Source organism: Tachypleus tridentatus, chromosome 8 (assembly GCF_004210375.1).
Source record: "Tachypleus tridentatus isolate NWPU-2018 chromosome 8, ASM421037v1, whole genome shotgun sequence".
NCBI lineage: Eukaryota > Metazoa > Arthropoda > Merostomata > Xiphosura > Limulidae > Tachypleus > Tachypleus tridentatus.
This window is the reverse complement of record NC_134832.1, coordinates 134,966,677-134,989,776: the sequence shown is the minus strand read 5'-3', so window position 1 is coordinate 134,989,776 and position 23,100 is coordinate 134,966,677. Positions and strand designations below refer to the sequence as shown.

Sequence of the window (23,100 nt, the reverse complement as noted above, 5' to 3'; positions counted from 1 at the left end):
AAATATTTTTATCTTTTCTAATGAATTTATTTTTAATAGGGAGTCTTCCCCAAGGCACAGACGTCCTCCTGTCAGAACACAGTCACAATATTCTCAACGGAGACGATCGCCTACTCCTGATCGTGCTCGCCGACGATCGTCACCTGAAAGAAATAGGCCTAGATCTCGTTCTTCTGATAGGAGACCGATATCCCCTGTACACAGAGACTTGGAGAAGCTGCGAGAACGCATGCGAGAAAGAGAAAGAGCTGAAAGAGAAAGAGCAAGAGAATTGGCAGAAAGAGAACGAGCAGAGAGAGCTAGAGAGAGAGAACGAGCAGAGAGAGCTAGGGAGAGAGAACGAGCTAGAGAGAGAGAGAGAGCAGAAAGAGCAAGGGAAAGAGAACGGGCTGAAAGAGAAGCAAGAGAAAGGGAAAGATTAAGAGAACGAGCACTAGAGAGAGAAGCAGAGAGAGAGAGAAGTCGTCGTAGGGAGTTTTCTCCTCAAGATAGAAGAATGCCAAATTCACCTGGTAAAATACACTTTCAAGGTTATTGGTTTCATGACATTAAGTCTTCAGAAGTATTTTGCTTAAATTGAAAAATATTCCTGTAAATTTACACAACTATTATAATGTTTCATGTAATATGATAGTGATAAATGTTTCAGAGCAAAAAAATTTAGTTTAGAACATTAGCTACTGTCAAGAATCGTAATTAGGTTTATTTTTCTTTTAATTTTTGGTGTTTTATACGCTATTTGCTAATTTCTCTAATTTTGTGTATTTTCTGTGATATTATGATAATTGGTATATATCTTAGTCATGGAATAGAAGTGAACAATCTTTTAGGCCTCATGTTATATTGAAGAAACACTTTTCACTCTATCAACACAGTATCCATTAGTGAGCATGATGCAAGGTTTTAATGTCTTGCATTCAAAATTTTATTGTACTTTTTATTATACTAACTAGAATAGCATAAAATATTAGAAAATAATCCGTATTATACAAATATTCAAGGCAATATTTTAAAAAATCCTGAATTTTCCATAGTGTGGCATGACGCATATTCTATTTTTTAATTTAATATTTAATTACATAAAAATAAGTGCAGTACTGTGATTGATGTTAAAAATTAAGGATAACTCTTAAACAATCAAGAGCAAGAAAAAATTGGTTGACTATTTTTTCGTTTTTCATGTTTATGTATAATTATAAAAGTGACTAAAATGTGAAAATAGTGATCTTTTTAGGTTAGTTAAGATTAGATTAAGTACAATAAGTAATAAAAATGTTTCTTGAGGCATGCAATTGAGTGATTTGTAGTAGTTTGTGGGTAATGTAATGTAAGTGTAATATGAGCTTTACATGCCATAAGTGATATATAACTTACAATGGTATGGATAGTAGTTAAACAGATCTATTTCGTTACAAAATTAGATCTACATAAGATAAACAAATGTAGTTTCATGTTAGTTTAAAGTCATTATAGAAATTAAGAAAGGGCTATTTAGATTTATTTTGCTCTTTTATGGTGGTTACGAGGTCAGTTAAATTGACCCATTCTGTTTTGAGATAAGGTAGAGAAAATAACATATGCTCTATAAAGTTCTACTAAAAAAATCAACAATTGTAATGCATTTAGGAGGTTTTGAGAATTATGTAAAGGATATTTGAGATGAGAAAAAGTATTTTTAATTTTAACATAATTTCAATATATTCATGAACAAATCATTTTTTTGTTAAAAACATTTCACTAATTTTTTTTGTATGCAAAAGACTTATAACATTAATTGAAAAACTGCTGCATTTTGTGAAGATGTATGTACTATATTGATACTATATAGTCAGAAGTATTAAATAAAAAAAAACTGAGCAAGTACAAAGAGATCACATGGTCTGTCAAATTGACTGAGCTCGTATTGAGAGTTAATAATGGTATAAAAGTTTTAATTTGTATTTAAAAAATCGGTATTACTAGTTAAGAGGAATTTAAAACGTCTGAAATACTTTGTATGTGTTTAAACTCATCAGTCTTATATAATAGGTGCATCAGAGGCTTGTGCTTAAATGTAAACAGGATATCGGGATACTCGTGACTTTTGAAGATTTTTGTGTTTTGCCTTAGCAGGTTGAAGGCATTTTTAGCTATCAGAATTTTACTGCATCATGTTAATAAACTTTGGCTCTTAAAAAATTCAATCCATTGGGTTAAAGTGATTGTTAAAACTGTCTTGTTTATGGCAAAACACCTTAATGAACATCTCACTCTTTTTATTTAATAAGGTTTTGTCTCCTTTGTAATATGTAAAGGTACACACAAATTATTTGTTAATTTTTAAAGAACTGCCTTCTTATTTTCTTTACATATTTTGAATAATGTGAATATGCATTGGAAGTAAAAATTAGATACATTAAGGTTGTTTATTTACACTGTACTATGCTTCTATTGGTGAAGATTACTGCCATCTTTTGGCATTTTACACATACTTTCACACTGACATCCATGATATAACCAGGATATTTTCTTAAATTTTACTTTGAGAGCACTTGCATTATTTGTTGACAAGAAAGACAAACTAATATTTTCCTGTGCCCTATGATGAATTAAATTCCTAATTTTTTCTTTTTTTTTTAATATTCTGTGCTTTACTGTATGAGGCTGTTTATATTCTGTAATGTAATCAGCCATATGATTGTTTGAGTGTATTGTTTCCTGTGTTTGGGTCTGACTCAAATGTACAAGCTCAATAATACAATTTTATAGTTGCACATTGCATCGTACCCAGCCTGTGTACCATAATTTTTTTACAACTCGTAGAATCAAAGTTAGTACATATGATAACCTATCTACATTTTATTCTTAGTATATATTATTCCAATGTTTGGAGGTATGGAACAATATTTTAAACACTGTGAACTTTGTGCTGCTCTAATTATTAGGGACCTACATCAATTCTAGCTACTCTCAAAATGTGCCATAAATTCAAGAGACTTAGGAAGTGCTACTTGCTGATGTCATCATTTTTAACTACTATTTAAAAAATATTTAGTAACATTTTTTTGTTAACTTATTCCTGAAAATGTTTATCTTGGAATTTTACCAAAGGTTCAGTCATGAGGAAAGGGGAGGGTAGAAGTGCAAGATAATTACAGAAAAAATCACTGTAATTGAGTGGGAGTTTTCCAACTTAAAGGTTGGAAAGGTTTTAAGGTTTCATATGTCACTGTCAAATCTGGTGCTGAGTGATCAAAAAACGTGGAAACAAGAGAGACAGAAATACAAGATAATTACAGAAAAACTCACTTGAATTGAGCTGGATTATTTCAATCTGGCTAAGAGGTTTTAAGATTTCATGTGTTGCTGTCAAATTTGGTGCTGATTGATCCAGAAACATTGAAACTGACAGAAATACATACAGTATAATGTTTATGTATATGAACTGTTTTGTTTAGAAAATAAGTTATCTGATTTTTAAAGGAAAATTTAAATCTTTGTTTTTTATCAGTTTTTGCAAAACTGAAGGGTGTTAAAAACTTGCTTAAACAGGTGTTTCATCTGTAGTTGGTTAATTGTATAGAGCTAAATATTCAGCAGCAGTATCGTTTCCTTCATTTTGCTTGAACTTTTGCTTTTAAGTAGTTGTAATAAATATGGAGAAATATCAATAACAAAAATTTCAGTGCCAAATAAAATTCAGCAATCTCATTTAGGCTTATGGACATGAATAATTTATTGTTTTACTTAGAAGCATGCCCTTGATCTCATGAAACTTTGCATGTATAGAAATATTTATCAGACACTTAAAAGTTGATACAGAAATAGGATATCAGTCACTGGCAAACTCTCATAATGACATTAAATTGTTTGGAAAATTCACAATACCTTTTCATGATGGGCTCAGTGTAATATAAATGAGCTCATATATGTAGTTGCTCATGTTAACTATTTATACTATTATGTTTGCAGTATGTGTAACTTTACAGAACTTGGTAGATTTTAGTAAAGATTGCAACTGTTTTGCACATAAAAATCAGATTTTTTACAATGAAGTATTTTTACAAAAGATTCGTTTGTGAAAATATTGAGTCTGTTTTATTAATAGTCCGAGTGTAAAGTGATTTTCATGTTATGATTAAAAAAACTATTCATCCCAAAAATCTCATATTATTTATATAATCTCTAAACCTCCTTAATACATTTGAGATGTGTAGTTTCAGTTAGACTTTTACCTGTTATTTTCTCTAGCCTAACTATCTTGGATCAGTCAGTTTCACTGACCTTATAACCACTATTTATTATTTTTATTATACTGATCTTCCAATCACATTTGGCTAACATTACAGAACTTGCATTAATATAGTACTCTTTACTGTATCCAGTAATATAAACTACCTTTTACTTTTCACAAATTGACCCTGTGTTTTAGTGGAGTAGTAATACTTTGTAATATGCAGCCACATTTTGATTATCGTATATTATGTCTGTGTATATAGATTATTACTATTTAGAAAGAGTTAAATTTATTTTTCTTAAAATATAAAACAGTGAAGAAGTAAAGCAAACAATTCTGTACTAGCTGTGACCTTTGAATTCGTTTTTTGCTTAAGTTGTTAAGCCTTTTAACATTTCGTACGTAGAACATGTGAAACAAAATATTTTTTTTCTTAGGTTTTATATAGTTTAGTTATGAAAAAAATATAATTTCACAGATTTCTGCAAATTTATCAAGCTTAGTAACTGAGCTGTATTTATGCAAAAAAAATATATCCAGTAGACTAAAGACACAACCAACCTTGTTGAAATTTTGGTTTCAAAGAATGGGGGAGCCTTCTAACAGATTAAAATGGTTGATAAAACCACTAGGTGGACAATCTGCACTGTCAACTGGTTATTCACATGTTATATATTGATGTAAGTGTATATTATATGAGGGATTGTTTTCAAAAATGGAAAGAGGTGAATGGGGCCACTGTTTTTGATTCAGTTTGTAAAACATATCTTGGAAAGATGGAAAAGATATGAGATTCGTATTTTATATTCTAGCTTGTCAATATCAATAACTTTTGTTCCTAATTTGTATGGAATTGTAGACTTAGTATTTTGACATTACAGACATCTAATTTGAACCACTGCAGCATTCAGCGTATATAACATGACTTACAGAAATTTATATTTGGGTGTGTTCTTTTAATATTTACTTTTAAGTTAAGTTAACTAATGTATAATGCTAAAATTTGAATATATTATTCAATTTGATATCAAACATTGACATAAATTCATAAACCAATAGTTGAATAAAATTTTGAATGTAAGTTTACAAGTATGATAACATGGCCTCCGACCTGTTGCAGTAGGGTTAAAAATAGTTGTAAAAACGATAGCAAATCCTGGGTTAGAGCTCCTATTTTAAAAACTTGTTAGGGCATTCATCATTGAAGATATAATATTGTTTAGACTGAACATGAAATTAACTGGGTTATTTTAAGGAGAAAGACGAAGACAACGCTCGGTGTCTCCAGTTCATCCAAAAAGACACTTCTCATCCTCTGACGAAGATAAACGGCGCCGCCAAGATTCCTCTTCCCCAGAAGTTAATCAATTTAGAAGAGCTGGATCTAGTCCTAGAAATCGTAGAAGATCACCCTCTCCTCAGAACTGGCAAACAAATAACAGAAAAGAGCAATCTCCTTCTCCTGTTCTTCAAAAGAATAGGTAGGTGTTTTGTCTGATTTCCCATTTTTAGTTTAACAATAAAAAATTTATTAATAGTTCATTTGAATCTGAAGAGACTTTTTGAGTTCTGTTTTCTTTTACTGACTGACCTAGTAAAAAACATGGTTGATAATATGATAACATGTTGAAAAATTGTTTTTGTTTTCTTGAGCTAATACTATATGCTAGTTTTTATCACTGATTTCTTCAGTTGTTACTCAAGTGAAATAAGTTTGAGAATATGAAAAACCTTTTGAACAAAAGTTATTTCACTTTTCAGCTTCAGATAGAAGTGTGATTATAGTTTTATTGTAATCTTAGTGTAGTTTCTAATAAGGATTTTAAGGCTCATTCCTTTGAAAATTAATCTTGATTTAATAAAACAACAGAGATTCATCAGGGTCACCTAAACGAGTAAAAAAGCAATTACAAAAAGTGAGATCTCCATCTTCGTCATCAGCCTCTCCATCCCCTCCTCCTGTCAAGAAAAGAAAGAAGGCTTCACCATCTGTATCACCATTGCCAGAAAGACCTAAGGTATTAATTTTTAAATGTTACTATAGAATACACGTGTATGTATGGTAATTTTATCAAACAGTTCTTCATCCAGTTAGATTTGTTTCTGTGTACTTTCATTACAATAACTAAGTAACAGTTTCAGCTGTTAATGTGTGTAACTTGTCTGGAAGATAAGTGCTTCAGAGGACATTACACTGTGTTAATACATATTGTGCAAAAACAACTTTTCAAATTTGAAACATTTCAATAACAAACTTTGTTTTGAATTTTTTATGTGACATGATGTTTTAAAATTGAGTTTACAAACACAGTTTTTGGTATTTTTACCAAAGCTACATATATCTGTAGTTGAGGCAGCCTGTCTGTATACCATACCTATAAAATATATATAACCCATCTGCACACTGTTTTTATAAAATGTCTGTATTATAGGTAAACTAGTATTTGTAAGATACATATATAAATAAAGCTTGAAGTTGAGTGAGATGATATTGGATGTCATTCAACTTCTTTGCAGAAAGGCCTGAAATCACTCTGCTATATTTTAATATACTTTAAGCTTCTCTGAACTTTAATAATCTTACTACATAGGTTATAAGCCATTCAGTGAATGTGGAAGGCACTCTATTGTATTTGAATTATGTAATGCTGAAGCTATTCATGGTTATATGTTTTGAATTTTTTTCCCATCATCATTACTAATCTAAAGTTATGTAACCTAATAAATTTCTCTTTTTCACATTTTAGCTACTTTTATAATAAAAAAACCATGAAAAAGAAGAAAATTGATCTGGGTGTTTAACATTTCTCAATACATTCTGATTCATCTTTTTCCCTACATCAAGCACTGCCTATAAATGAATTAACTGTTTAATGTAGATGACTTGTACTTTTATATACAAGAAGTTTGCTAAATTTTGAAATTTGGGTTGATGTAATTAAGTTTGAGTGAAAATATTAATTCCAAATTTTTATCTGTGTTGTAGATAAACACGCTACAGTGTGTAATATTGAAAGTGGTTTCGTATTCAGAAAATATGTGAAAGTTCAGTTTATTTAAATATGATAAATGTTAAGATCTTTTTTTTTCAATGTATGGATTACTTTTATATACAATTTCTTTTTTCAGTAAATATAAACTTCACGTGAATAGCAATAAGATTCATTCAGATATTTTTACTTATTTCACATTCCATTACAAATAATAAAAAAAACTAAATGTTCGTCAGTTAACTGATATGTGTCAAGTTAATTTGCACAGTTGGTATCTGTGTTAGGTAATAAATGTTGTTACTGCAGTTTAATTACACAACTGAACATTTTAATAATATACTTGGATTTTTTTAAATGGATGCTCTATTATGTTTTGGAACAAAGGAGATAAATTTTAATTTTCAGTATTTAATATTCAGTATTAACCCTCAAATTACCATCTTGATTTTGTATCATTCAGTATCATAAGGATGCACACATTTCATCATTTTCAATAATTTTGTCATTGAAAAGAACTGACCTAGAGAATTGGGTGAAATCACACATTTTATGTATGTATATGTATAAAAACACAGGAAATCTCCTCAGTAATTAGCTGCATTAAATGCAGTATTTTGTTTCTATAATGGGTATAATATTAGGAATTGTGTGAACAACTGAATCATGTACTTAAATGTTCTTGTATATATAGTTAAGAATATGTTTTTTAAAAAAGATGGGTTGTGAACTCCCTTTATTAATTCTGTGGTTAACCTTTTTTTATCTGTATTTGTTCTATTTAATTCATTTCACTGAGACATGAGTGTGTTGATTTAATGTACCTGTTATTTGGTTTGCTAAACTGTGTTGCAAACAAAAATATCAGGTGGAAGAGTTTGAAGCTTTAGGATTATACAGATTAAGTAATTTATGCAAGAAAAATCTTTTTAATATGTTGTGTTTTACATGGATTTATATCTTTGAATTTTGAAAAGATTTCATTGTGATGTGCTTTTTTCAGAAACAGTTTTGGTTTTTGCAGTTTTACTGTGCTTTACAATAACTGTTGTAGAGTAAAACCTTTACCTAGAGATAATTATAAGCATCCTAACTTGTTTTTAAATTGCTAAAAGTCAGAAGGTAAGGTATAGTAACATTTGTTTTTACATTTTTATTTGTTGAATCTGTTTGTTCATTTAAGCAGTTACTTAAGCCAATGTGGTTTAGTGCAAACAAGGCCATAATAGTGAATTTGTTAGCAAAATGAAAATTTGTCCAATGGAACATAAAATGATTGTCATTGTAATTCCTGTTTTACGTTTTTTTACAGAAGAAAAACAATGACCTAAGTTTTAAAAATTGTAATATATTTCGTCAAATAACCTTTAAAATAAAATTGACTGAAATGTTTGCATTTCAAATTTTATTAGCTTTTGGTTTGAATAAAGTAATTTTACAAAATTGAGACTTTTAGTACAAATTTGTTGTATTTGTTCCTATAATTGTTGCTATAATTATCATTGAGATAAATAATAATAATAATTGAATTCCTGACTGTGCAGAAGCATATTGTCAGTGAATAAAACTAAGCCAAGGTACCTTAATCATTTGAAGCTTATTCTCAGCTCAGTTAGTTTGAAAACTGAGGTTTTGAAGCTGGTAAAGTGAGTAACACAAATTCAACTGACTACATGTTTTTCTTTAATTTTACGTTTTGGAAGCTGATGGAACTGTTAAATATACTGTCTGAAACTAGGAATTATTTCCTTTTTTGCAGTATATTTTTCTCAAAGTTTCTTCCTTGTGTAATTACATTGGGTTGTAAAGTTTTTTTTTTAATTTTCTTGTTCCATTTTGAGATACATTAAGATGATTTTGTCTTAAGATAGTGATAGTTTTGTATGCCACATAAAGGTAATATATTAATTCAAGTTCCTTTCTCTGTGTTTGTTTTATTAAAATAATTGTCTTGCAAGTTACTGTTTTGTTACCAAGAGACTTAATTTTATAAAATGAGGTTGTCATGAATGCTGGCATCATATTTTTCATTTAGATAGAAGTAAGTATTGTAAAAGGAGAACAGAGATAATGTTTATTTTTGAAAGGGTGAGATAAGTACTATATATTAATATTCTAATGATTTTAGAAGATTTTGGTATTTCTGTTTTATTATTTCTTTTTACAATGTAGCCTAACACCTGATGATGTTAAGCCTACTGTAGTATGTTGGAAAATGGCTTTCAGATCAGTTGGTATGTGGGTCAAGCATATTGGTGTAACAAATAGCTGTGCTATGTAGTGGTTTTTAATGTATTGTAAATTGTAAAATGCTAAAAAAATGAAATTTGTACATTGGAAGGTTCTATATTTATTGTACATGTGTTAGAAGCACATGTGATTTTAATGTTAGTTGCTAAACCATATTTGATAGATCCAAATATGAAAGTTTAGGAGGAGGTAGAAGACAAACATACACTTTCAAATTATATGCTCTGTAAATTATTTTCTTGTAGTGTAGTACTCTATTATTAGGATTTCAATCATGACTTTTTAAGACATTATAATTACATTTTATACATAGAGATGAAAGGTCCCTAATATTAAATGGAAGGTCAGAGCTATCAACACACCTGCTATTTGTTTGTGACAGGTTAAATAAGCCTGCCTCTTTTGTTCCATGTAAAAACTAATTGCTGTTTTTTCTTATACTGTATGTAAACATCATAATTCATAGGAAGAATAAAATAGCTTTTCACAAATTTTAGATGGGAAATAACAGGACTGTACAAGTAGTTGGAATTAGTCACATATTACGTACCTAACTTATTAGTTGGTGCTAACTCTAATAAAAAAATTGCCATTAAACTTGAAGTGTTAATGATTTTACAGGTCAGATGAGTGTAAAAAGAGCTTTCGTGATATGTTTATATCAGTATCCTATGATTTCTTAAACTTGAAATATATACATTTACATAACTCTGTAATATATTACCTAGCTTCAAAAACAAGGATTGGCTGGAAGTTGATAAGAATTACATTTATATTTAAGTCACAAAGACAGATTTAGCACTGTTTTCATCGAAACTGTTACATCTTTTCTCCTAAGGGGTTAAAAATGTCATGCTCAGAAACAAAAAAAATTCATGAAATTTTCAAACTAACTATTTTGTTGAGAGCATGCTGAAATCAACTGACAGTCAGAATTTGTGACTTAAAACATTTATATATAAAATCAAATAAGTAGAACTTAATTGAATAAATTTCAACTCAAAGTGTTGAAAAACAACTACAAGTTATATTTTCTTTGACTTTTTTAAAAATTTAGTGATTTGGTTTGGTTCTCAAGGCAGACTAACTGTCCAGTTGGAAAAGTTGAAAGTGCATTGCCATTTATGAAGCTTCTTACTTCACTGAGATACAGACATTAAAATGAAATGTACATGCCACATTCATGTTTTTCAAAAAATGCCAATAATTGTTGTTAACATTCACCACTATATTACTCTTATCCAATAGTAAACGTTTTTAATATACTGAATTTCTACAAGGCTTGAAACTTGAATCTTCAGATGAAAGTTTCAAAAAATTTGATTTCAGCTTCATTTTTGCTATCATTGGAGCTTTGCCCAACCAGCTGTGGGAATTATTTTAACCCACTTATATCTTACTTAGAAAACCAATCAAAATCTTGTTATCTTGGGACATTCTGTGTATTATGCATGATAATACTTTGAATTCTAAGTTACTGTGTTGAATTAAGAAAAAAGTATATTGACATCACCATCTTTACTGAAAAACAGGGTTAGTGTGCATTGGGAACTTAGTTTTTATGAGTATAAAGACTTGAGAAAGATGTTACTGATGTTACTACCAAAAGTAAAAACATTAAACTTATTAGATTAGATAAGAAAGGATAATTGAATTACTGATGAATACCATACATGTCATGGTGATTATATATCTTTGTAATTTGATCATTTGAATAGCTTTCACCATATCCTCAGAGTTTGAGTGCAGCTGTAAAGGAATGAAACTAAATGATCTTGGCATTGGTTATGTTAGTAAATGGTGAATAGTCTGGTACAATAGCAGTCATATTAGAAAGTAATTTAGATTCATATTGTATTTTTGTTTTACCCTACGTTGTTGCAGTTAGTGTTAGGGAATAGAACGTAACAAGTAGAATACAAAGTTTTTCTGAAAGAATGTTATTCATTTAGTCTCTTTAGGTTATGAAAGTAAAATTAAACAGATATATTCTAATTCTTAACATGAAAATCGTTTTTCACTTAGTCTGACTTGGAAAGGGCTTCATAAGTTTGTAGCAAAAATCTTCAGTAAAAGTGTTTAATTACATTTGATTTTTGTGTAAAACAGACTTGTGTTTACTCAATCTTGCCAAATTTTGTGAAGATCTACTTGAAAAGTAAATTCAGTGTTATAGTACCTGTAGTTTTGTGGATATATTGTGATTATAAAGTTAGTCAAATGACAGGCCATAAACAGAGGGTTAAAATGTTCAAAGATCAGTCTTATCTGTTAGAAAGCCGTTGTTTTGATCAATTAGTTCTGAGTGTAATTTGGGAGGATTGATTGTTATTGAGTCGACTTGTTAGTTTTTGTTCTCAAATCCTTGATATAAACACAAGGAAAATAATAGTTATTTTATCATTAAGCTTTCTACTTATTAGCTGGTAATTAGCAGTTGTTTTCCAGTATTATGGGAGAAGTTTTATTTAGAGGAATTGTGCAGTTAGTTATTGCTCTGATCCAAGTTAGAAAACAGTTCTTGCATGCCTTGCTGAACCAGTGAATTGGTCCTCATTTGTTTTTGGTATATTTTGTTACAGCGATCTATTTCAAACTCAGCTTCACCCCGTGGAAAACGGAATGCTGAGCCAGATGAGGAGGAAGGTGAGGTTATCATGAAGGAAAGACAGCCAGCTGCTGAAAGTTCTGAGAAGGTCAGGTTTGAGATAGTAATATTAAATAAAATGATGTGTGACTTAGTTCTGTATTTAGTTGGCAGAGACAAGTGCTTGTTTGTTTTCTATAGTTTCTTATGTGGCAGAGAAACAAGCTGTCCAGTTTTTCCTAGCATACTAAGTGGCAAAAAGACCAGTATGATAAGAGTTCTTTGTGACAAACAGTAAATTTCTGAATGAATATTTATTTTAATCTACTGTGCTCCCAAAAAACAAACAAAGAACAACCATAAAGTGTTGCATAATAGAACAGATGAACCTTGGACACAAAGAACATATTTAAAATGATGGAATGTATCCCAGTGAGAGAGGTATCTGTGAAGTATAACTTGCACATTAGATTTAACCTCTGTTCACGAATGTTATTTTATCAGTGCACATGTACTTCATGTGTTTACAAACTGTTAATTTTTGATATAGTTATAATCAAAATTTTGTTTCAGGTGATACAGGTTTCACTTGTATACATTTGCAATCTATGCTATTTTCTGAAAGTAGGCTATTTTGATCAAAATATGTAATTTGCTATAGTAAGAAAACCATGATTTACTTTCTAATAGGTAGGAGCACATATTGAGTGTTATATTTAAATTTAGCATTCTTCTACTTTCACATTTCATCTATTATATAATAATAGTAAAAAGAAATAACTGTTAATGTTGTATACATGTATAACAGAATGTAGTTAATTTAACAAAATTTAGCCCTAAATGGTGAAATGCAGTGAATTATATGTACATAACATGGGCTCTTTAATAAAAAGATTTATGTTGTTGGTATTAATTGTTAATTTGTTTTCAGTTTTAACACGTTTTTTTATTAACAGGAGTCTGAAGAAGAACGTGTGAAAAAGAAGAAGAAAAAGCACAAGAAGCACAAAAAACACAAAAAACATAAGAAACACAAGAAAAGCAAGAAGGAAGAGGTAAATGGGTGATTTGCGATATCCTTACATCTAACGTGACTTGAAAATGTGATGAGGTATCTTGTGAAATCGAGAACTATCATTTGTTTACTGCTCAGTTAATTGTATTTCAGTGTTTTAGATGACAGACAACCTCTGTATAATCCTACAAGTTTTATAAAACTTGAAAATGAACACATCTCTGCTATCTAGAGATAATTTTTTTTTTAATACTGTCAGAAAATAATGTTCCAAAAGAACAAGGACACAGCTTAAGTTTCTGTGCTTTTAAATTCATGACTTGGTATGTATTAATAGTCACTGCCCTTAGTTGAATTTCATACAGAAAATGATTTTTTTTTTTATTATGCATGACTGGTAATAATGTTAAACAGCATTTTAACTAAGAATTTAAATGAAAAGGATGGTTTATAAATTGAATCACTCAAGCTATTATTTTTAATGACTTATGGCAGCAGTCTTGTTTATGTCTATTGTGGTGATGTACTAGTTTGTGTGTCGTTCATTTAACACTACTGGTTTTCCCATTGTCATTATATCAGTCTTTTATTAAAGATTTCACTGATCTGGTATTGTTTTCTAATTAATATGTGCAGACTTCTCTTAGAATATTGAGAAAGGCCAAATGAAGTGAAATGTTAGTGTTATCTGTATAGTTTTAATGTTACAAATGTCAAACAAGTTTGGTCATACACAGTCATGTATGCGATTTCTCTTTTTTTTTTAATGTGTATGGGTGAAAATAAAACCTGTTCAATTTCTTCAGCCAGACTGATAATGACTTACTCAGAACCCTTGTAGATACTTAACCTGCAGTTTGAGTTCTCAGTAAACATAGCATTAGCTGTTGTATCTTGGCAAAAAGACTCATAAAACATGACTCATAAAGTAAGCCAGTCTGAATTTAGAGTGATTTGTTTCCTCTTGTGTTAGCCTGTCTTTATATAAACAGTGGTTTATGAAGTCTCCAGTATTGGAGCAGTTGCCTTGATTTCACTGAAAGATTAATTTTAGATTTAAATAACAAACAACAAAACATTTCAGTGAAAGCTCTTTGTAGTTAAACATAACTACCCTTAAGTTTGAGGGAACTCAATAATAGTATAAAACATAGTCATATTAAACTTAAGCATCCCCCTATGCCTTCTGATAGGCACCGAGGCATGGCTCTGAATCGGGGGACGAGAACTTGGAAGATCTAGAGAGGAAACTGAGAGAAAAAGCACTGCAGTCAATGTCCAAGGTACAGGAACTAGAAGTCCGTGAACCTGAGTAAGCAACCATTTCTGTATGTATTGGTTTTCTTGTGAACAGCTATGCTTTTCACCCACTGTCTGGGATCTTAACATTTATTTCTCATTAGGTTTTTACTGAGGTGATTTGAACTTGTTACTCTTGATCATTGGTCTGTGGATGTAAATCCTAATGAAATAAAGTAGTTTATGTTGGAAATGTGTGTTTTATATGAAATTATTGTGAGAACCAGGATAAAATGAGTAGGAAGGACACACAACAGAAAATACAAACAATTCTAATCAAATACTTATGTTGAAGCCATCACCAAAGATAGTAAAGAGAAATTAAAGCTATTATAAACTAAAGTTTATATGTGTAATTTATTTACACCCCTTCGTTTTTGCTACGAGGTTCCTATATTCTTACTTTTAAGTCTTAAACTTATTTTTGAGATCAATTGTACATTTTCCATCTATAAAATAGCGTGTTATAATCGCCCCCTAGCCATTATTAATATTTTTTAAAATAAAAATTCATTCCATTTATTATAATAAAGAATTATTGAATTTGAGTGAATGGAAGTTTAGTCTTTCATATGAATTGTTCTTTTGCTTGAAGAAAATTCCAACAAGTAACAGCAGCTATTCAAATTGTACATAGCAATAAAAATTGTTTCCCCAAAATATAGATCCATCGAACAAACTAAAATGTTAACAAACATTACATTTGAAGTGTTGTATAAGTTACTCGCTGACATTCGTCTTTTTGCACGTTGAATTAGCGAAGAGCTTTGTGTGTATGTGTTCGAGTGAGGTATTTTAAAACCACAAATCGACATGAGAAACGTGAAATAGATTGTGAATGTTAATGACTAATCTGTATAACATTTCGTGCCAAATAATATAAAGACAATAATAACAAACTTCCTTAAACGCTGTAGTTAGATTGATTTAAAAATGTTTCGTTCCTCATCTGTGTTATATGTTTGCTTAACATTGTTTTTGGTGGTGGAAACAAAAGGAACTTCTCAGTAGCCGTGGCGTTTGAAATTCGTTTAGGCAGGATTAGAGTAAATTCATCTGCGAGACCTTTTTCCCACTTTTTAATAGCTATGCCTTTGCATTAGTAATACTTAGGGTGGGGCGCACGTTTACCCGTCTCAATTTTATTACTCATCTGGATCTCGTCCAGCCTACCCTCAAATGAATTCTTTTAAGCAGGATTAGAGTAAGTTAATCTAAGGCTTTCGGCGTGGTCGAATACATTAGTCAGAAGAGTTTGAACTCCCGAGTCCAAAACTAGTTAGATCTGAAATCGATCAAGAGATGATGGGATCTTTGAACTAAAGGTTTATACTTGAAAAACTCGAAGCCATTGTGCCGCGGCAGAAAACTAACACAACAAGGTTAGCAGATTGTACATATTTTGTTACTTTTGTACGGTTTGGAAACTTGTATTGAATATGATTTAATAAGTTATCTAATGTTGGGTTGGTTGTGGTTAGTGTTGTCAAGCTACAGGTCATATGTTCTGAGGTTCGATTTTCGACGTGCTTTTGAACTCATTTGATTGTGAGAAGTATTATGAATGTGCTAGTCAGTCTCATTACGAAGGTAACAGGTAGTGCTGACTGGTTATCCTCCATCTTAGATATACATTATGGATGGTTGTGCATATAAATCCTATAGATATGTAATTTTAGACAATTTTCCCGTATTTTGCAAAAAAACATTAATGTTAATCTCTTCAGAAATGTAAGTTCATTAGATAAAGTATTGTAAGTAACCCGTCTATTAAGAATTACTATAGTTTCATTACATCTTAATATATTTAATAGATGGCGCTACAAATTCAGTGAATTTATAATAACATAATCAGGTGAAGCACTTGCCGAAAGCTAGAATAGTTTACATCATTGTGTGTATAAATTAAGTTTCACAAATTTCATTATTTATTTCGTGCTATCAGTTACCATTTAAATACCTGATTTTGTAAAATCACAATAAATGATACCCATAGAAGGACAGAATGGGTTACTGTGTTTCATTTATTGTATTTCTTTCTGCCATTCGTAAGAGTACACGTTTGGCCCGAGATATGCCATTGTACACGCCTCATTTGTATTTGTAAGGACGACATTAGGTGTCTAATTTGAACATGTGCGATATGGTTGAAAATACATATCCAATACAATCTGTTTTTGGTTAAGGTTGTTGCAAGTCAAAATGTCGTATATTGGAAATCAAGTAAGCAGGTAAAACCAATGTTGATGAAGGTTAGTGAAAATAGCATCGAGTGTCGTATAGTCCCAATGAAGGCAAACCATATGTTTACCAAACAACACATTTCGGAACCCTACACCTATGTTTATTTATAATTTTTTTCTGATATGTTCAAGTATTAACAATAAAATCAGTGGAACGAATCATGTCGTTTAGTTGAGGTTATCTCTTCCGTTCGTGAATTGACGTTTGTGAAACAATGAGTTTGATTATTTAACTTTAATGACTATCTTCCATGAGAATCCTAATTAATGCGAACATGGTCGTGGTTGCTAGTTGCAGTCGTCTTTGTTAAAGTAATAAAACCATCGTCAAAACATATAAGATTTACAGGGGCTTCTGTTTAACTTCTTGACTTATAGTCTGGGAAACCCTCATAGTCCTAACGAAGATAACTTGTACCACTTGTTTGAAAGCAGTATAGTTCACTTGAAGACGACCGGAAGCTGGTCGACAACTTTTCGTGTACTTACGAATTGATGAAGTTACAGGATTGCATAACCTGAATTTACTGATGATCTATGTCGAACCGTGCATTAAGGCTAATAAAGACATGATCTATGTCGAACTGTGCATTAAGCCTAATAAAGACAGTGTAAAATGCCCTGGAAGTGCACCTGTTCCTTAAAACGGATGTAAATATACTGCAGTAAACATTTTGCTCAACATCATATTAAAATCTTATCAACGTTCCTGCAATGGTCTTACGTTAGGTTGTTAAATAACAATGTAATTTTATTTCTTAGCAGTATTTAAGTACGGTGAAGTTTAACCCTAACTAAACTAAAGCAGAAAACGCACACAAGTTAGTTTTAACTTATGCCTGTCGAATATAGGCCTAAGATAAGTGGATTTGTGTGATGTTGGTGTCTGTGATTATAATTATTTTGTATTAGTCTAGATATACTGTAGTTAAGGAAAAACTTGCTTTAAAATACTTTTATATATATATATACAAACCTAATCGTTATTTTGTGTGTGTGTGTGTGTGTGTACAAGAGCTTCTTAGGGTCATAAGACGATCCCTGAATTTGGGTTGTAATGAATTCCCATGTAGCACACATTTCCTCGTTTCATAAGGTCGAATAAACCTTCTACGTTTAATTTAGCTCATCTTTGTAATAACATAACGCTGCATGTTTATAAGATGTAACGGGCAATGAAAGTCCATTATCGCAAATTTTGTAAATCAAACCGAATACTAATGTAGCTGGAAGACGTGACGTCATTCAGTAAAAATTAACTGTTCCTGTAATAGAATTTATGATGTCTGCAGGAGTGCTATCGTACAGCGTATACACATGTAATATCAGATTTTTTCAATGTGATTTTTTTGGGATTGGATTTGGAACATCTAGTATTCAATAGTTAAATAATCTATATATAAAAAATTATAAGCAACTGAACTGTTTTCACTAAATTCATTGTTTCTTTCTTGAGGGAGGGGGGAGTGAAACGTTCATTCTAACCGAATGTTTTTCTCGTTTATTGGCTATCTGCAGATTACAGTGAAACAAACGATTCATAGCAACAACCTGATGTAAATGATACGGTGTACGGTAAATTTGTCTTCAACACGTGGAGATGATGAATCCATTTATTTGTAGTAGTTTTCTTATTTAAAATATTTGTGAAAAAATAGGTCAGATATAATATTTTTATACAAATAGTAATAAAACGGAGCTGGAATTCTGGTAAAGTATTTAAAGCTCTATATGCCTCGGGCTAGAACAGCGTCTCCCCCATAACCATAACGCTTAAAAATATTTTTGAATTTCCTATAGAGTGATAATAAAACAACCATAAACCTTTCTTGTGACGAGTTACTCTTGAACGGTGATCTTATAAACTATTTGTCAAAGTTTAAAACGCGTGGTAAATACAGTTTGTGTCAACGTAGCCTTTCTGTTGGGCTAAGTGCAGAAAAAAAAAAAATGACTTGATTTTAAAGAAATGTGGAATTAGTGGTTTAGAGTTAACACTTTTAATAAGTTTTTCAAGAATTTTATAATTGTAATGCGCAAGACAATGATTCAGCTGTTTGTTGTTTTATTACATAAATGGTCCTCTTGTGACACAGCGACATATCTGCGGACTTTCAACGCTAGAAACCGGTTTCGATACCCACGATATGCATAGTAAAGTTAGCTTAATGCGTAGCTTTGTGCTTGACTACAACCAATTAAATGTAAATGACCGCGGTTTTGAAGTTGTTGCTATATTTTAGATGAAACGTACAAGGCGAAGGGTCTATGGTGGTCTGTATGGCCAGAATGAGTCAGATTCAGTTCAGACGCCTTCTTACGTTTGTTACTGTGTGTATTAAGCTGTTAAATGTCATAGAGACATTCATAAAATTAGGACTTAAAGCCTTAATGTAGATACACGAGTTTAAATAGTGATTCTTTTTCCCTATTCAGGTTCATGTCCGTGAATATACATCTTATAGCATTTCATGATATTTCTCATTTTAACGCTTGTAGTCACAAACGGTTCATGTTAATATTTCGGTTCATTTGTTGTATGTTGTACAAACAGCTCCATAGTAAAATGTCATTTGATTAACTCGAAATACTTGCCAGATACACGAATTTTACGTAAAATACCCTTGTGGTACCTAAGTCTAAGCGATATTATTAAGGTCTGGTATAGGTAGACTTTTTCTCGTAACAGAAGTTTAATGGAGAGAGATACATAGAACTATTATCACCATGTATGATATAGCGATCAAATGCAGTTAATAAATCATTTTAAAATAAATTATCAACTTGTTGAAACGAGCAATCTTGGACGGGTTTACTGTTTGAGTATTTGTGCGTGAATATTTTGAATTTGTTTTTCTCGGTATTCTGTAAACTGTGTGATTGGTTACACGCGATACAACTTCGTTGTGCATCTCCAAAAACAATATTTGCGCTACCTTTAATTTTTAAAATGTTGAGACACAAACCCGTGAGAGGATGGAATAACAAAACATGAACACTGACCTGTTCCAATGTCTCTCGTTACAGCTGTTTAAATCGTCGTACGTTTAGATGTCAGTTTAGAATATCCTTAGTTGTTAGTTTCTTTGTGTGTTTTTCAGGATAACTTCGCGTTTGCTTAAACTTGACCTACACTTGTTACTCTGTGATATTTTATACAAGTTATTGTTTTGTCAGCGAATTGTTCGTAATGCGTGGGTGTTATTGTTTTATCAGCACGCTGTTCGTAATGCATGAGTGTTATTGTTTTATCAACACGTTCGTATTGCATGGGTGTTATTGTTTTATCAACACGTTGGTAATGCATAGGCGTTATTGCTTTGTCAGCACGTTTGTAAGATATGGGAGTTATTGCTTTGTCAGCACAGTGTTTGTTTTTAGTTATACAGGAAAAAATGTGATCTTGGATTTATTCGACTGTTGGACAAGCTTATTGTGAAATTTAGATTCTCTAAACACGTTAATTGTAATAATACTAATGACCGGTATTGTAAGTATATGTTAAAATAAATACATGGATAGGAGATGGGTTCCAATTCTGGAAAGGACTAACATTATTAAGAAATGAAAAGAGCTAATCATGCCGTTCAGAACTGACAGTTTAATGTAAAATTAGTATAAAAATAAAAATAAATACAGTTTAAATGTAAATTATTTACCTCTACACACGTTTTAGTCTGTTTTTACATTAGGCCTTATTTCTGGAATTATCTTCTAGGAAAGGGAAGGGCTTCTGTTCTTGGAAGCATTTCGTATAGCGTATGTCAAGCTCCATTTACCAAGTAGTTTTACCTTGAAATGATGATAAAAAAAGTGTGTTCAAAACAAGACGAGCAGCACCAAACTCGGCAGTTGTAAAGATCCATTTATTAGAACATCACAGATCCTTCTGTTTCCCATTTTTTAGACTGTGTACGGTTGAGTAACTTTCCAGAGATTTGTTGTGTTTGATATGACAAAACTTTCTTATAGGTCGTTTCTAGAAGTGTGCTAGTATTTCAATAACCTTAGTCAAAGTATTAACAATTTTATGCTAAAAACTACATAGTTATAGGTTGTCAAGTTACTATGTACATTTGTAAGTAAATAATTATGGACACATTCTTACGTTGATCTCAAATCGTTTGTGGATAATCATGGAGTGAAAACTAAAAATGACTGTACATAGCCCTTTTACAAAATTGTTATTGAAACCTCGGATGCCTTGTTTGCTTAGTTTTTGTTACTTATAACGCCACACAAAAGCAAGTGCTGATAATTTCTATTTTAATATTTATTTCAATTGCAGTGCCTGAAACGATATGAAAATAAATTTCTCAAACATTTATTTTTCACACCACTACTACAAAACTTTTTGGTTGACCCCTTGGTGTGGATTCCTGTACGTGGTGAGGGGCCTTCCAGGGGGGAAGGTTCTGTTCTTTCAGTTTACCTCCTTTGGGATCGAAACATCCATCCATGTGTTTGCCGTGCGTGGCAACCCGTGAAGATGAGGAGAGAATCCTGGTGGTTTAGGAGTCCAACCCTAACACACCACTTTGACCTTGAATTCCTGTAGACAGGTGGCCTTGGGGTGGCCCCCTTGTGTCATTCGGCTGGTCCACTCAGGCTAGGGTCAAGCAAGTACCAGTGTTGGATGTTCTCAGCAGGTGTGGACACTGTATCTGATGCTGGCATTTGGGTATAGTGCTCACGAAACCCTAGCGTTGCTGCAGTGTCCTTGTTTGACATTGTAGTGCGTCATTTCGTTGGGCGCCCTGGTGGATGGGGTCAGTGGGCACAGAAATTTCCTTTTTTTTATTATGGATCCTTCAAGTACAAATTTAAATAAAATAGTTAAAACAGTCCACAGGTAGACGACCATGTCTTGAAGATTCTGAGCAGCAATCTTCAACATCTGTAACACCTGTTGTACCTCATTGTTTTATACTACATTTTCTTTCAGACAAATCTTTAGGGTAAATGCCTCCTTTTTTTATTCAGAAGGGACAGTAGGGTCTTGCTAACTCTCCAAAGTCAGTAAAGAAGCTTTGCTTTGGTGACATATTGGTGGAAACATCCACATCTCAACACAGTGAATTCTTCTTGCATTCAAAGGCAAAAAAGTACATTTTGAGGTTATACCTCATGCTACTTTGAATTCATCACAAGGAGTTATTATTGAAAAACATTCGTGGGTCAGAGATTCTCGCTGGTTTCTTCGCTCAAGGAGTTGCCGCAGCAAGGCGTATTTCCACTCATAAAGATGGAATTACGATGCCGACCAGTATCCTCATTCTGACATTTACATCACCACGTCCACCTGCCACCATCAAGGCAGGTTATCTTAATTGCAAGGTATGGCTATCCATTCCAAACCCTCTCAGATGTTTTCAGTGTCAGTGGTTCGTCACTCAAAGATGTCATGTGGTTCCTTGACGTGTGCTCGCTGCCTTGGCAAGGACTATGATGCCTATTAGTGTGAAATGGTCCCTCATTCCGTCAATTGCAACAGCTTTCACCTATCCTACTTTCATTCTTGCCCTAAATGGTTGGAAGAAAAAAGAGGTGCAGCATTTGAAAACGATTCACAACATTACTTCCCCTGAGGCTCGAATGTTGCTGTCCACCACCTTATTTCGGACGTATGATGCTGCTGCACTTTGTTCCACAACTACAGTGGGAGTGCAGACAGATCTCTGTGCCTCCAAAAGAATCATTCTCAAAACAAATGAAAAGTCTTTTGACCTTCATAGTTAAGAAAGTTGATGAATCAACTTCAACACCCATCTCTGTCCCTTACATACATTCCAACAAATCCCAAGATCCACTTCCTTTGGTTCCTGGTACAGGCATTTCCTTGGATATATCTTCTCCCACCTCAAGATGTAAAACAATCATTCGTTCACGTCCTCATTCACTGGAATCCTCTTCCAACAGCAAAGACCTGCCCAATCGACTTAGGACAGGATCCATGAAGGTCAATAGACCTCCCTTGAATAAAGACAGTAAAGAAAAAAGACGTGGTTGTAAACAGAAGGGTTCTCCACCCAATTCGCCTATACATAGAAATGGCCACCTTGATACAATGATTACGTTCTAACCAGGATGACATCAAAACACTGATTGCTTCCTATCATCCTGTGTGTCTTTCCTTACAGGAAACATTTCTGAAACCTGCCGATACAATCATACAATCACCTTTCGGCGGTTTTCTTTGTACAAAAATTACAGGCTGTGTGATAGACGAGTGCATGGAGGGGGTGGCACTATTGGTTGGTCAGCATGTGCCCACCCTGTCTCTGCCACTTGACACACCTGTATAACCTATAACCATCTGTGTTTCCTTGGGTCATACCATCACTGTTTGTTCTCTTTACCTATCGCCTGGAGAGACATATGATCAATCAGACCTTGATGCTCTCATTGAACAGTTGCCGTCTCCCTTTTTAATCCTGGGGGACTTTAATGGGCATTATCCCCTCTAGGGAAGTGCTGATATTGATAGGGGAGGGGCCACT

General features: G+C 32.3%; 1 protein-coding gene across 3 annotated transcripts in view; it reads left to right on the top strand.

Annotated features, from left to right (window-relative positions):
• Positions 1 to 14,550, top strand: part of LOC143223563 (uncharacterized) — a 45,306-nt gene extending 30,756 nt beyond the window's left edge. For all 3 annotated transcript variants that reach the window (XM_076451667.1, XM_076451668.1, XM_076451669.1), the window contains 6 exons: positions 40 to 512; positions 5,472 to 5,697; positions 6,087 to 6,234; positions 12,039 to 12,152; positions 13,000 to 13,098; positions 14,252 to 14,550. In XM_076451667.1, the coding sequence (XP_076307782.1) occupies positions 40 to 512; positions 5,472 to 5,697; positions 6,087 to 6,234; positions 12,039 to 12,152; positions 13,000 to 13,098; positions 14,252 to 14,374 (1,183 nt within the window). In that variant the 3' untranslated portion in view covers positions 14,375 to 14,550. The remainder of the gene's footprint in view (positions 1 to 39; positions 513 to 5,471; positions 5,698 to 6,086; positions 6,235 to 12,038; positions 12,153 to 12,999; positions 13,099 to 14,251) is intronic.
• Positions 14,551 to 23,100: the final 8,550 nt, after the last annotated feature.